At 44.2% G+C, this 14,573-nt stretch overlaps 1 protein-coding gene across 3 annotated transcripts in view; it reads right to left on the bottom strand.

The window, feature by feature from the left end:
• The window catches only part of A1CF (APOBEC1 complementation factor), a 76,781-nt gene that overhangs the window by 15,162 nt on the left and 47,046 nt on the right, over positions 1-14,573 (bottom strand). For all 3 annotated transcript variants that reach the window (XM_019430052.2, XM_019430051.2, XM_053910262.1), the window contains 2 exons: positions 11,982-12,220; positions 6,678-6,842 (listed from right to left, as the gene is read on the bottom strand). In XM_019430052.2, coding sequence (XP_019285597.1) covers positions 6,678-6,842; positions 11,982-12,220 — 404 coding nt within the window. The remainder of the gene's footprint in view (positions 1-6,677; positions 6,843-11,981; positions 12,221-14,573) is intronic.

Genomic DNA, 14,573 nt, shown 5'->3' on the forward strand with positions numbered 1-14,573 from the left:
CACTTCCTAGATTATAAGACCTTTAAGAGTAGAAGCATTATCTTATTTTGTCTCTATATAATGTAAACAATAGTAACTTATACTTGGTAAAATATTTTTTCAATTGTATTGAAGTATTGGTCATCCTATAAATATATATTTAGGCGATTACCTTATAAAATTTTATGGCTTTTCCCCCAGACAAATATTTTATTTCTTTTGATTTATGTAGTACAACTTTAGAATTAGGAGAGACTTTAGCAATGCTTTACTTTAAGCTTTTAGAGATTCACTTGACCTTGGGTGCCTGGGTGGCCCAGTCGGTTAAGTGTCCAACTCTTGGTTTCGGCTCAGATCACGATCTTGCAGTTTGTGGGTTCGAGCCCCGCATCAGGCTTTGTGCTGACAGTGTTGAGCCTGCTTGGGATTCTCTCTCTCTGTCTCTCTCTTCCCTTCCCCTCTTGCTCTCTGTCTCTCAAAATAAATAAACTTAAAAAAATTAAAAAAAAATAAAAATTCACTTGACCTTAATTTATTTTTAACTTAAAGATTAGGAAACTAAGGTTCTAACAAGGAAGGTGAGCTTGTAAGGGTTCACACAGCTAGGAACTGGAACTCAGATCTCTTAACTGCTTCTCTGATAGTCTTTTGATTAAAAAAAAGGTAGTTTCTGAAAGAACATTTGAAAACCAAGATAGTTCTTTCCCTGCTGTTCATAATATCTACATGTTGGAAACAATGTAGATATCCAAGAATTCTCCCTTGAGGAACATCTTTTACAGAAGCACTCCTATATGCAAAAGGATCATATATGAGGACGTTAGCTCTCACTGTTGTGGTAGCAAAAATAAAACAACTTAAAGTCCATTCTCCTGAGAGTGATTAAATCTGGTACATTCATATCAAATGAAATAAGTCTTTAGGGGCGCCTGGGCGGCTCAGTTGGTTAAGCGTCCAGCTCTTGGTTTCGGCTCAGGTCGTGATCCCACAGTTTGCAGGACGGAGCCCGCATCCCACTGTCTGTGCTGACGGTGTGGAGGCTGCTTGGGATTCTCTGTCTCTCCCTTTCTCTCTGCCCCTCCCCCAACCTTCTCTCTCAAACAAATAAAAAAAAAAAAGAAATGAGTCTTCAAAGAGAAAAGATAGACCTATGTATGCTTACACAGAAAGATTTAAGACCTATTGTGAAATTCAAAAATTTGTAAAATAGTGAGTATAATTTTGTAACATTTATGTTTTCAAAATCCCAACCCATATATATGTACAGAGAAATATGGATACACACACACACACACACACAGAAAGAGAGCTGGAAACAGAGAGACCAAACTGTTAATACAGGTTATGTAAGGAATGGGGAGAAAATTTGCAGAGAATAAAGGGGACTTTCACACGTTAATTTATATTCTTTGGTATTTTACAAACATGTGCAATGTTTATTTCTATTGTTTGTATAATAAAAAAATAACAAATCGACCTGACCTATTTTAATATAGAGAGACTGCTGCAGATGCTAATGGCAAAAAAATAGAAGTTTCGGGGCTCCTGGGTGGCTCAGTCAGTTAAGCGTGTGACTTTGGCTCAGGCCATGATCTTGCGGTTCGTGAGTTCGAGCCCCGCGTCGGGCTCCGTGCTGACAGCTCGGAGTCTGGAGCCCGCTTCAGAGTCTGTGTCTCCCTCTCTCTGCCCCTTCCCCACTTGCACTCTGTCTCTCAAAAACAAATAAACATTAAAAAAAAATTTTAAATAGAAGTTTCACCTAGAGTGAAGGTAAAATGGAAACTTCTTTGACATTAACTTGTTAGTAGTTTAGCGTGACGACTGTCCTCTTTCAGTGACACTCACGTGGGTGTGTCTTGAGAGATGCGGTTTCTTCTCCTCTCCCTAAGTTCCCAGACATCACAAAGGATGGGACACTTTCCCAGGGGGGTCCAGAAGAGGACACGAGGGCTCTCCTTTTGTCGCCTCCCTATCAAAGCTCAGTCATCTATCCTACCAGATTCAAGGTCACAAAGACAGACGTTTTACTCTGCCACGTGGTTCAACGGCTATATGTTATCTTCTTTTGGAACAATGGTAGGGCTGTATTGTCAGGATGATGTAAAACCATCGTGGCCCTCTCTCTTCCCTCTGCATCCAGCACTTGACTTCTTCTGGCAAAGGGTGTAGAGAGCAGAATTGTCCGGCTCGGCGGAGTACGTACATAAAGGCAGTTGAGACCACGAAGCATGGGACACATAATTCCCTGAATTTCCAGCACACTGTCTTCATTCCTCCAGGGTCAGGGAGGGTAATTTTCATGATGTAACCCCATGGCTTGTCCTGGTGACTGAGAAGTCAAAGGTGGGCCGATAAGGACTTGTGTCTTTCCAGTCTTTGCTCTGTGCGTTCTCCAGTGCTGTCCTTCATCTGGGCTCCACTAGACTGGTAGCCCCCCGAGAACAAGATCTCCTTTGGGGCCATCTCGGTACTGTCTTCACCTAGGTCCTACCTCCTCCCTCGTGTACAGAGGCTGCTCTATAAATAGACATGGGACGAATGAATATTACCAGTCAATTTGCACGCCAACTTCCATCGTTCATATTAGTTAGGTGGCATTTCAGATGGCAATGGATCTAAATGTCCTCAAATTCTGTTCGTAGACAAGGAAACAGACTGGCATTTTTGAGCAATACTGTTCAGCTACACCTGATTTTGGAAATGTTACTGTATGAAAATGTAGCCCCATGAAACAAATTTGAGCGTGTGAGCTTGGTTTTCTCTACAATGGTATTGACCACCTGGCTTATTATCGTATGCCCCTTCTTTAGTGTAGAGGAGTTTGTTTCCTGATTGATCATCATCTGGCAGAGGGTGGAGGAAAACAAATGCCCGTGGTCATCGTCAGCACTGGTGAAAAGACTCTGAAGTCCTAATACGGGGAATTAGAAAAATAGTACTCTGAAGAGCAGCACATTGAGTACCTGAAGAGAAACACACCTGGGATCCCAAGGAAGATTATCAGAGGGGTGTGGTTCTCCAAGTGTGGTCTTCTGACCAGCAAGTATCAGCCTGGGTCCACCCTGGACCCATAACTCAGAAACCATGGGGCGGAGGAGTGGGGATGGGGTGAGGTGGCCAGCAGTCTGTTTTCACAAGTCCCTCCTGTGGATTCTGACACTAAACTGTTTTAGAGAAATCAGATTTTGTAGAATGACTATAATTGGAATTTCCGTGCATACCCTTAGGCTACGCTGGGGAAGAACATACATTTTCAGCCCCAGTTCCTGTTCTGATTGTCATTGATCTCTCTGAGTGGCAGTACAATATTTCCAGGCTAATCAGGGTTAAAACAAGACGGTCGAATATTTGCCAGGAATATTCGAGCTTGTCCGAGGGACCCAAACTTTAAATAGCATTTTTAAAGCGTTATTTTCCTGTTTCTCCCCATACATTTTCCGAGAGAAGTATAAACACACTCTTTCCACTGGAAAATAAACCAGTTCAGCTCTGACTTTTTATTCCTAATACAGCAGATGTCTGCTAGTTATCCATCCCGTATAATTCATATTCTCTTATGGAGTGCCAAGAAGCCGCCACACATCATTATAGAGCCCTGAGTTGTGCCATCAGAGGGAGAGAGGTGGAGAGGGAGAGAGCGCTAGCATTTATTATCTTCATTATAACTAGTAGGACAAAAAAGCAAACAAAAAAAGGTCATGTTTTAATTAGATAAAAAAATACCATGTACAGCTATCATCACTGTCCATTTCTAGAACCGTCTTATGAACCCCGACTGAAACACTGTGTCTATGAAATAGTTATTTCTGAATCCTTTGTCCCCTGTCCCTGGGTAACCACCATTCTGCACTCTGTCTCTACGAATGTGACGACTTTAGGTACCTCATATAACTGGCATCAGACGGCGTACGTCCTTTTGACTGTCTTGTTTCACTGGGATAAGGTCTCCGAGGTTCATTCAAGTTGCGCGTTTCAACACTCCCGTATGGTTTAGGTCTGAGTGTTGTTCCGCTGCTGGTAATCGTATGTGCGTTAGTACCCAGCGTGTAGTTTTCCACAGAGGCAGCACCAGTTTTGTATTTCCAGCTACAGGGCACATGGTTCTAATTGCCCCACAAACTCCCCGACGTTTCTGTGTCTTCTTCTTGTTGTTCGATTACTACTGCTACTCTTGCTATCTTGGGAGGCAGGAAATGGCTTTGGATTACATTTTCCCGGTGCATAGCGAGGGATGTTGAGCATCTTTTAATGGGCTTATGGGCTATGTGTATGTGGTAATTGGACAATAGCGTTTTGTGGACAAATATATAGTTGAAGTTTTACTTGTCTTAATTTTTAGCTGTTGACTTATTGGCGCACTTGATATACTTGGGATGTCGATCCTTTATCGGCTATATTGTTTGCAGTTGTCTTCTCTTATTCTGTGGGTTGCTTTTGCAGTGTTGAAAGTGTCCCTTGATGTACTTTTTAATTTGTATATAGTTCATTTAATCTATTTTTCTTTGTCGCCTCTACTTTTAATACTATCCAAGAATTTATTGCCAAATCCAATGTCCATGAAGCTTTGCTCTGTATGTTCCTCTAGTGTTTTTATACTAGCTTTGTTTTGATCAGTCTCTGATCCCTTTTGATTTAACTTTATACCTCATATCAATCCAGTTCAACTGTGTTATTTGCATGTGGACGTGCCATTCTCTCAATACAATTTATTGAAAAGATTGGGAAAAAAAGTATTGAATAAAAAGAAGGTCGGAAGTCAACACAAAGCGGGAGCAGCATCTACACACGCACGTCTCATTCCTCTGCCCACAAATGCGTCAACTTTCGTATCTCAGCTCACGCTTTACTCCTCTTAAACACGAATCTCTCTGTGCCACAAGGGCGGGCTGTCATTGCTGTTATTCTTCTGGAGTATCTTGAACTCCTCCCACACACACCTCACACCTGTTCACTCCTCCCACAGTGCCTGGCACATAGGAGCTACTGAAGTAATGACAGTTGAATGAATGAGTGAATGAATGCAGTAAGGATGGGGCATGGAGGTCACAGAGTTGCGAAGAACATGGTCTTGGCCAGACCTGGACTCTAATCTGGGATTTGCCCCTTGCTAGTTGTATGACCCTGAGCATGCTACTTAACAGCTCTGGGTTCTGGTTTTCTCATTTTTACGATGGGAGTGACAGAGTCACTATATCCTGGAGTCATGGTGCCAAATAAATGACACGTGCTGGGAAAGTGCCCGTGGCAATGCCTGGAGCATAAGTGAGCAGTCAGTAGCCAACCACTTGCAGTCTCTATGTTAGTAATGGACTCACAGCTGGTGGTATGGGGCCACACCATTATACTAGATTGGTAGGAAGTTGGCAGAATTCCCGAAGGCTGGCAAACGAAGAATCTGGTGAATATTTCAAAAGCGAGAAGTGGCATCCTTACTAATTATCTTCAGAACAAATCATCAGCTTATTCTATTACACCTGACATGGCACCCAAAGTTGGCAATAGGAACACACGAGGGGAACATTCCCCAGCCGACTTAACATGATGGCACCATGGCTCATGCTTATCAACAAAGTAGAGAATTACTACCTGGAGACAGAAACATTTTAATTTATGGAAAGGTGTTCCCACAGTGATAAACTTAGCCAGAGCATGTCCCAAAACATGCTAATTCCACAAGATGATTAGCCAAAAAAACGAGATCTGTACTCCAAAAATTTGGGAAATGAGGCATCCTATATCTCTTCTTTTGGATACTTTCAAAGCATATTAGAAGGTTAAGGACTCTGATAAGTCCCACAATGAAAAAAAAATCTGTTTTATGTTGGTGAAGTTGTTGTTTACAAATTTATTTGACCATGGGTCTCTTTTATCAGTAGCATCTACTAACAGTCCATAGAATTAATGTTCCACAGAGCTGGCTTTGGGAAATGATTATTTGGACATTGTTTGGTGAGATGTTTTACTGTCTCACTGTTATAGTTCCCATATGAGAAAAAAGTGATAAGGACTGAATCTCATGGTTCAGTTCCTTCCTCCTCCTCTTCACCCAAATGTGTCTCCTAGAATTAATTCTTACCTCCCTCCTTATGTACCTAAAGTCACAATCATGTTGCATTAGACCAGTGGTCCTCCACTGGGGGCAATTTTTCCCTCCAGGGTACATGTCTGGAGACATTTTTGATTATTACATCTTGTGACTGGCATCTAGTGGATAGAGGTGTGGGATGCTGTTAAAATTCCTATAATGTGCAGGACAGAGTCCCATGACCAAGAATTATATGGCCTAAACCATCAAGAGTACTGAGGCCAAGAAGCCCTGCCTCAGATCCAGAGTTATGGCCATGCATTCATCAACACAGTCAATATTTAGTGAGTGTCTACTATGACCTGGCACAGAGATAAGGGCTGAGGAGACAATAGAAGCTAAAAAACTCTCTTGGAATTTATAGTTTAGTGAAGGCAATGTGTGTTAATTAAGGAATCACACAGATAATTGTAAAATTATAATGTTGATCAATGTTATGGACCACATGTCCCTATTTTCTGATCCAAGGTTGAAATATGGTGTTTGTAGTCCTCATGCAGTTATGAGAGTGCCACACGAAGCCTGCCCTGTTTAAAGTTATGGGAAGTCATCTCAAGCCTAAGTGTTTTCAGAGCACATTTCAAAAACAGTCATCTTGTATGGTATGTCCCACCTGGTTTAATATTGTTGAATTCTTTCTCAATCATCTCTTCAGAAGTAGACAGCATCAGGTTTCTCACATACAGGATTTTCACCGAAGACATTGTGTCTTCGTCAACTTCTACTTCTGGTTCTGCCCAGTCTACTGCGATAGGATGTCCCCATAACTGAATTCTTCCTGTTCAAAAGGATCACAGGTATGATTAGTTATATAGAAGCCAGGACAATGCCATCTCGGTTCACTGAGATGGCCTTTTAACTTCAGCGGATGCTTATGGTCCTGACTGAGCACGAAGACAAATATTAAAAGAGGTGGATACTGATTTCAAGAAACATTCCAAATAAATGGAAGAGCTGACTAGAAGGGACTTCTGTGTGACAGATGGTTTACAGTGATAATTGCATACAAAGGGAACCGGGATGTGGTTTGAAATGGGGCAGAAATGAGGCCACGATGGACAGGTTTGGGTCTTTGAACAGCTCTCACAGGGAAAGTAAGTCTTTGAAAATGAGATGGCAGAAGGAGAGAAGGGAAACAATGGATTTAGGGCTTGGACATAGAGTCTGACTTCATGAAGCATTAAGGTCATTAGGGAGTATGTCTGCTGCTTCTAGAATCTGCGTGACCAGGTGCCACCACCGAGCAGTCTAAAAACCCGTGGTGTGTGGGCAGGAGTGAGCAGGGTTCAGGCAACCCTGGTTTGTTCTCTGTCCCTTATGCTTGGTCAGGGCTCCAATCAGCTGTGTTCATGCCTAGTTCTCTGGCTGCACATGGGCAACTTGGGAATTGGCAGAAACATTCTTGATCCCGATTGAGAAGACAAAGAGTAATGGAAGGGTCTATGATGAGAAACTGAACTCTTTTTAAAGGGGTAGTTGTTCCCCATGACTACGTATATTTTTGTATTTCTACAGTTGCAATTTATTGAGTGTCTTGCACTATATACTGTGTTTTCCATATGCTACCTTGGTTCCCACTCACAGTAACTCTCTGGGGGAGGGGAGTGACTGTCTCGATTTTACGGAAGAGGAAATGAGCTTTAGAGGGATGAGTAACTTGCCCAGACCCACTTCACTTCTTCATGGTTCCTTTGTGTTTTGGGACTACCCAGCCCTGGACCCCTACACAGGGCAGAGCCCAGCTGAAGTGATGGGGGGTCAACTCAACTTCTAAATTTGATTGGAAGTCTTGTGTGTTTTTTATTAGTTGTTTTGGAACAAGCTACAGCCTGGAAGCAATAAAAAGCTTGAGAGAACACAATCAGAAATTCTCAGTGTTGGTAAGGGTTCAGTTGTTCAAGTATTATTCCACATGGGAGGCAATCATTTTCAATCAAAAGGCATCTTTTTATTCTTTGGAAAGCAGTTAGTGAAACCATCTGTTGCACTGACTCCCTGAAACCCGAACAAAAAAGAGGCACGTTTACATGAGTTAGCTAATCCCAGAGGGGCTGGTTCTTGTGGGACCCCAGTGGCTAGCTACCTGCCCCGCATCCCAGGGGATAGTTTTCTTCATCCCTCTCTTCCCTCTTCTTCCCCCTGCTCCCTTCTATTCCTTCCACTTCCTTTTCCTTTCACTTCTTTTGCTTTGTTTTCCTTCCCTTTCTTTTCTGTGCTTTACATAGTCCTTGCTGACTGTCCTAGCCCAAGATCCCCAAGATGTCTCTGGTTTCTGTAGTTGAGGGCTTCTCAGCATTGGCCTCAGACTGTAAGAGCTTTGAGAAATACCCAACCTGAGTCCCACTCATTGTTGAGCTGGACCCAATTCCTTTCCACTTGCAACACTGGACTGTTAAGTTTTCAGAATTGTGTGAGCCAGTGGATGCCACCTTGGTAGTTTGAAATCAGCCACAGCGGGACTGTCAATACCATGGGAATCTGCACATACTACAAGGCAGGACTTTGGATTTTCTCTGGGAGTTGCCTGTTAAAGATTGACCAGCTCAGGGGCGCCTGGGTGGCTCAGTTGGTTGAGCATCTGACTCTTGATTTCAGCTTGGGTCATGATCTCATGATTCGTGAGATCAAGCCCCACATTGGCTTCCACCCTGTTAGTGCTATTAGCTTGGGACTCTCTCCCTCCCTCTCTCTCTCTCTCTCTCTCTCTCTCTCTCTGTCCCTCCTCTGCTTGCACTCTTTCTCTCTCTCTCAAAATAAATAAACTTAAGTTAAAAAAAAAAGATTGACTAGCTCATCACTGACCCCAGGACTCTCCTTCCCAAATTTGATATGAGTGGTCCAGGTTTCAGGATTCTTAAAATCATCTCAGTTAATTCAGCCAAAGTTGAGAACACTGCTCTAGACTTCCTGGCCTGGAACCACAGTCTGCCTTCAGCCGGCCTTAAAATCTGCAGAAGGCTGAAGTGGACAGAAATGAGAGGAGGTATGGTAAGCAGTGATCTCAAACACCCCCCTGAAAGTCAGTGTTGCAGGGGGATTTGGAAACATGGCCTCTGAAGCCAGACAAGTTTGAATATCAGATCGCCATCCTGGCTAGGACACCACCTTCCTAACCACCAATCTCCTCATTGATAAAATTGGGATAATAAAAGTCACTACCCAGTGCTGCTGCAAAAATAAAAGATGATACACCTAAGGGACTTTTTTATTTGGTCTCTTTTCTTGTGTGTCTAGTTTTCTCCGAGTGTGCACTCTTTGAGTGCAATAGTTAGGCTTGATTTTTTTTTTTTTTTAAGAATTTCCTTTGGAAGAGAGCAAAGCACATTGTAGAGTTTTAGTAAATGCTCCCATGCTGAGTGGTCCCCACGTGTACTTGTTGACCTCCCATGCAGGTGATGGCCAGAACCCTTAGTTGGAGGATTTAGCAGTGGATCGCAAAACTAGCTCCACTACAAGATCATCTGGAAAACTGAAAACACCAGTGTCCCAGAGAAGCAGATTCAGCTGAGGAGAGATTGATTTGGTTTCTGGTACTGTTTAAAAGTGTCCTCAGGTTATTCAGATCTGCGGCTGGTGAGAGACGGTCATTGACTTAGATTGCAGGTTCTCAGACTCATGGTCTCAGAAGCATAGCATCTTGGGAACTTGTTACAAAGGCAAATTGGCAGACGCCATACCTGACCTTCTGACTCCGGAACCCTGGAGGTGGGGCCTGGCTAGCTGCACTTTGACAAACCCTCCAGGTGGTCCCCGTGCAGGCTGACACTAGGGCTTTCTTCAGAGTATCCTTTGAATGTTCTGTTGGCCTCTCAGTTGGATGCAATGACTTTGTTCGACACACGCCTCCGCAAACATGCAACGTCCAGAGAGGGCTGCTGCTGTCACCTGGGAAGGTAGGTGGCTGGGAGGCAATACATTGTGTTCGACAACAATTTTCTGTCTGTCTCCAAGTCTGGATCAACGAAGAAGGAAAAGCTTCTTGCGGTCCTTGCTTATCACGTTTAGTAAAGATCTCCTTCTTTCAGAGTAGGCCCTACAGAGGACGGTCAGTGACTGAAATCCTCTGTTGTTGACTGTATGGTGAGGTAATAGGTAGAGTGTCCAAAGGGGCAGTAGATTGCGCAGGTAGAGAGAAGCACTTTCATGGGTCGATATGCTCTTTTCTTTGAAGACAGGAAGTTGAGGGGATATTCTAGTTCTTTAGGAACACTGGCCCCTGAAAACTATCTTTCTCCCATTTTGGACCATCTTTCACTGCTGTGCTCCCCAACCCCCTTGGGACAGAGTGGCACCATTCAGTCTCTCCACACATAGAGATAAAATTCCTACTGTTGACAAGAATTGTAGAAAAGATGATCTGATATTTGGAAACAGTGACCTGAGGGTAATGTTCAGGATGGAGTAGGCAGATGGTGGGGTACGTCCAGAGAAGAACAGAGTGGGAAGAATAATCGTGAGTGTTTTAAAACAGTCTATGTTTGGGAATAAACGTTTTGAGACTCTATGGGTAGTCTGAGGTCAGTATGGATACAAGGAACTTTTTCGTGGCAGAACTGTTGAAAAGAGAAGAGTTGAAGAAGACACCAGAGATGAAGTTCATGTCACCAAAAGGCTAAGGGTGCCTCATGAGGAGGGCCCGTGATTCTCTGTGCCTGGGTGGCCCAGGTCTGACCATCGGGTGGTGACGGAGTAGTGAAAGGAAGCATCGACATTAAAAATGCCCAGCTCTCTAAAGGACTCAGCAAATTTGGGGGCTGTTTCCTATCTTTTCCCTTATAAGCTGCCTCCATGAAAATATGGATAAAAAGTCTTCCCCAAGATCAGAAGCCGTCTTCCAATTTTGCAAACTTCTAGAGGGTGAATGCTCTCATTGTGTTAACACTTGTTTATGTTCTGAAGTATAGTTGATACACGTTACCCTAGTGCCAGGGGCAAAACATAGTGACCGGACAACTCTACATGTTGACGTTGCGCTCACCACAAGTGTCGCTATCACGGCCCCATACAATACCGTTGACTACAACGTCGTTACAGTACCATTGACTACATTCCGACTCTGTACCTTCCATCCCTGTGACTTCATCATGGCTTTTTTGTAAGGATGTGTATGTGGACAATGTAAATCTAGGTGGTGGTTGTTTTGTCTTTAATTCTCATGGCTTTTCCATGGTGTTCAAGAGAAGAGTTGATTCCAATGTGTCCACTCTGGCATTCTTGAAATCCTCTCATTTTAGTATCGATTCCTCTTAATACCTTACTTTGTGTAAATTTTGGTGACTATTTTAGAATGAGCAGAGGACTTTCAACAATTTACCCTAAGCTGATCTGACTGAGGGAGGGCCTTGTTGGAGTCTTTTAATCTCTGGAATTGGTGGCTGTTGCCCAAACAGGACCCACCCTGTGGTTGTAGCACCTACTAGCTACCTTTCTGTGGAGGGCTGTTATTTCTACCCCGCCCCCCAGCCCCACATTAGATACTGAGGAGTCACGGTATGAGTTCATGTCACTTAATTGCCATCAGGCTAATGTGTCGCTTGCAGGCTTATTCTACATTGTAATGGACAACCTCCTCCATTTCTAGTAAGCCTGACAACAGCATCTGTATAGAAAAATAATGTATATATTCACTTTTGAGAAGATTCCTCACTTTAACACCTTGTTACAGGGCTGCTGCAGCTCCTAGGTCTGGAGGTCCCCAGGGCAAGTACATTAGACTAAGGGCATGTTTTCCAGAACCCATTCTGTGAAAACTTCAGGGAGCTTAGTCTACGGTAACATAGATAAGAAGGGGAAGGGAGTTAGGATAGCGCAGAAGCAAAGCTCCAGAGCAAGCCAACCACACCCAGCAGGTACCTCCTCCTCTGCAGCAGCCTGAGGCAGAGCGGAGGAACCTTCTCTTTGGGGAGGGGATGCCAACCTGGCAGCAGCTTCCTTCGGGCCATGGCAGCTGTCCGATGACTCTCGTACTCCACAAAGGCAAAGCCCCGGTTTCTGGTTTTATCTGCGGCGCTCGGGTAGACAATGACATCGACGACTCCCTCGGTGACCTTTTTCATCTCCGCTAAGATCTCTTCTCGCTTTTTGGTCTTGGGGATCCCCCCGACAAACAACCGGCAGTTGTCCACACTGGCGCACACCCCTAAGAGACGCCCGTTTCTGCAAAAACAATGAATGAATGAATGGCATTCTGCTTGGCAAGAATCCTGTGTGATTGAGGTTTAAGAAGTTGAAGACACGAGGGGCCCCTGGGTGGCTCAGTCGGTTAAGCATCCGACTTCGGCTCAGGTCATGATCTCACGATTTGTGGGTTTAAGCCCCATGTTGGGCTCTGTGCTGACAGCTCAGAGCCTGGAGCCTGTGTCGGATTCTGTGTCTCCCATTCTCTCTCTCTCTCTGCCCTTCTCCTGCTCATGCTCTGTCTCTCAAAAACAAATAAATGTTAAAAATTTTTTTTTTAAATATAAATAGCTCTTTAAAAGCTAAGTCCACCTTGGGGTGCCTGGGTGGCTTAGTCGGTTGAGCGTCCAACTTCGGCTCAGGTCATGATCTCCCAGTCTGTGAGTTGGAGCCCCGCGTCGGGCTCTGTGCTGACGGCTCGGGGCCTGGAGACTGCTTCCGATTCTGTGTCTCCCTCTCTCTCTTCCCCTCCCCCATTTGTGCTCGCTCTCTCTCTCCCTCTCTCAAAAATAAATAATCATTCAAATTTTTTCCAAAAAAAAAAAAAAAGAAGTTGAAGACACGTGACTGTGGACCTGATAAGTCCTGCAGATGTGACATGTTTGGTCTTCATAGTGTTTTCTCACCACCCAGGATAATTCCCGATACTGGGGCTGCTGCACCTTGGCCCACGTTGCTCACACTGCCTGCCTGGGTGGGGACGGTCATGAACTTGCAAACCTGGCTGCTCCCTGTCCTCACCAGCCCAACGGGGAAGCTATTCTGACACGCCTTAGAAATTTTCACATAGCATCTTACTTGACCTACGCTAAACCTGTGATATGGGCAGAACAGGTGCTGTTTCCATTTTCCAGATGAAAAACTTGAGGCTCCAAGAAATTAAGTGGTTTGCTTAAGATGGTAGAGATCTTAAGGGAGGAAATTGGCCTCCGGACTCTCCGTTCAGTTCCTGTTTCTTCTCTATGGTGTTGCTGATTAGCAAGTTAATGTTCATCTCCACCGGCAGAGTGCAGATTAAGCTTTTCTGGGGGGACATTTGGGGAAATGTGTCAGAAATCTTTTGTATATGATTTGGGGGCACATAGTGCTCCTTCTGGGAGTGTCTTTAGGGAAGAGTTGAACACCAACATTTTTGTGTAAGGATATTCACTGCTATTACTTAAAATAGTCCCCAGATTAGAAATAATCAAAATATCCCAGCATCCAGGACCGGTGTAAGGCCTCTTGGCTGAGACGATATCGAATCTGAGGTTGGACGTTTCCTCCTTGTGCACCATAACAGGCTTGTCACCCTGGGTTCTTCCTCACTAAATCCTAATGACCACCGTTAGGCTGTCTAAAAATGCCTCTTCATCTTTCTAAATGTCCCTTTGGGTGAATGCTTCTGCTCCTGGCTGAGAATCACTGGTGAACAAGAGACGGGCATTTATACCGTAGAATGCTCGAAAGTCATTATGGGTAGTAATGTAGAAGGGTATTTATTGGTTAAAAAAAGGGCTCACAATATGCTGCTGGCTTCAAAATAGATGGCAAAATACATGTATGAGGAGACCATTTTGATGGACACGGTGCTGAAAACCTAGGAAGGCAATAAAGAGCCAACATAGTGATTATCTCGGGGCAACGGGGTTATGGAGGAATGGTTTGCACGTTAATGTTTTTTTTTTTTATTTTGGCTTTTGCTATTTGTTGTATATCAGGCTGTGTGACTTTTCTAATAACAGGAAGTTATTAAAAATGGGTAAAGTTCCTTTAACAGAAATGACTTGTGCGTCATGAGCAGAGGTGCTCAGCTGGGTGAGCAGGGGGGTTGCTCTGCTCTCTGGGAGCTGGTGGTGTCGAGTCCTGTGCAGGTGCTGTCACCGGGACGGGGGCCCTGCCCCGCTGTCCTCCATGCTTTGCTGAAGAGCTGGGGACCCAGTATCAGAGGTGTGACAGGTCCATTACAGTCTGGTGGACATTGCCCCAGGAATGTGGTTTTTCCCGGGGGTGGGGGGGGGGAGGGAAGGGTAGATAAAGTAATCTTTGGGATTTTTGTTTTTGTTTTGCTTGCTTACCTTCAACCCCCCTCTATTCCAAGATACTATTTCTTTAGAAAGTCTCTTCTTTTTGAGGGAGGGCCAGTCAGGTGTCAGTGGCCAGCAGGTGGAGCCTGGAGCCTCCGTGTCCTAGTTTTAAATCTGTGTGGTTTGTCCTGCACTTTCCCAGCGCTGCTTGGAGATGAAAAGCCACCTCTCACAAGCTGAGGGCACGGCTTTCATGTCTCTAGAAGCCAGGCATGAGACAAATCTCCGTGAATATTTTCTGAGGAGGAGGATGATACGACAATTGT

Source organism: Panthera pardus, unplaced genomic scaffold (genome assembly GCF_024362965.1).
Source record: "Panthera pardus isolate Hobbes unplaced genomic scaffold, ASM2436296v1 HiC_scaffold_22, whole genome shotgun sequence".
NCBI lineage: Eukaryota > Metazoa > Chordata > Mammalia > Carnivora > Felidae > Panthera > Panthera pardus.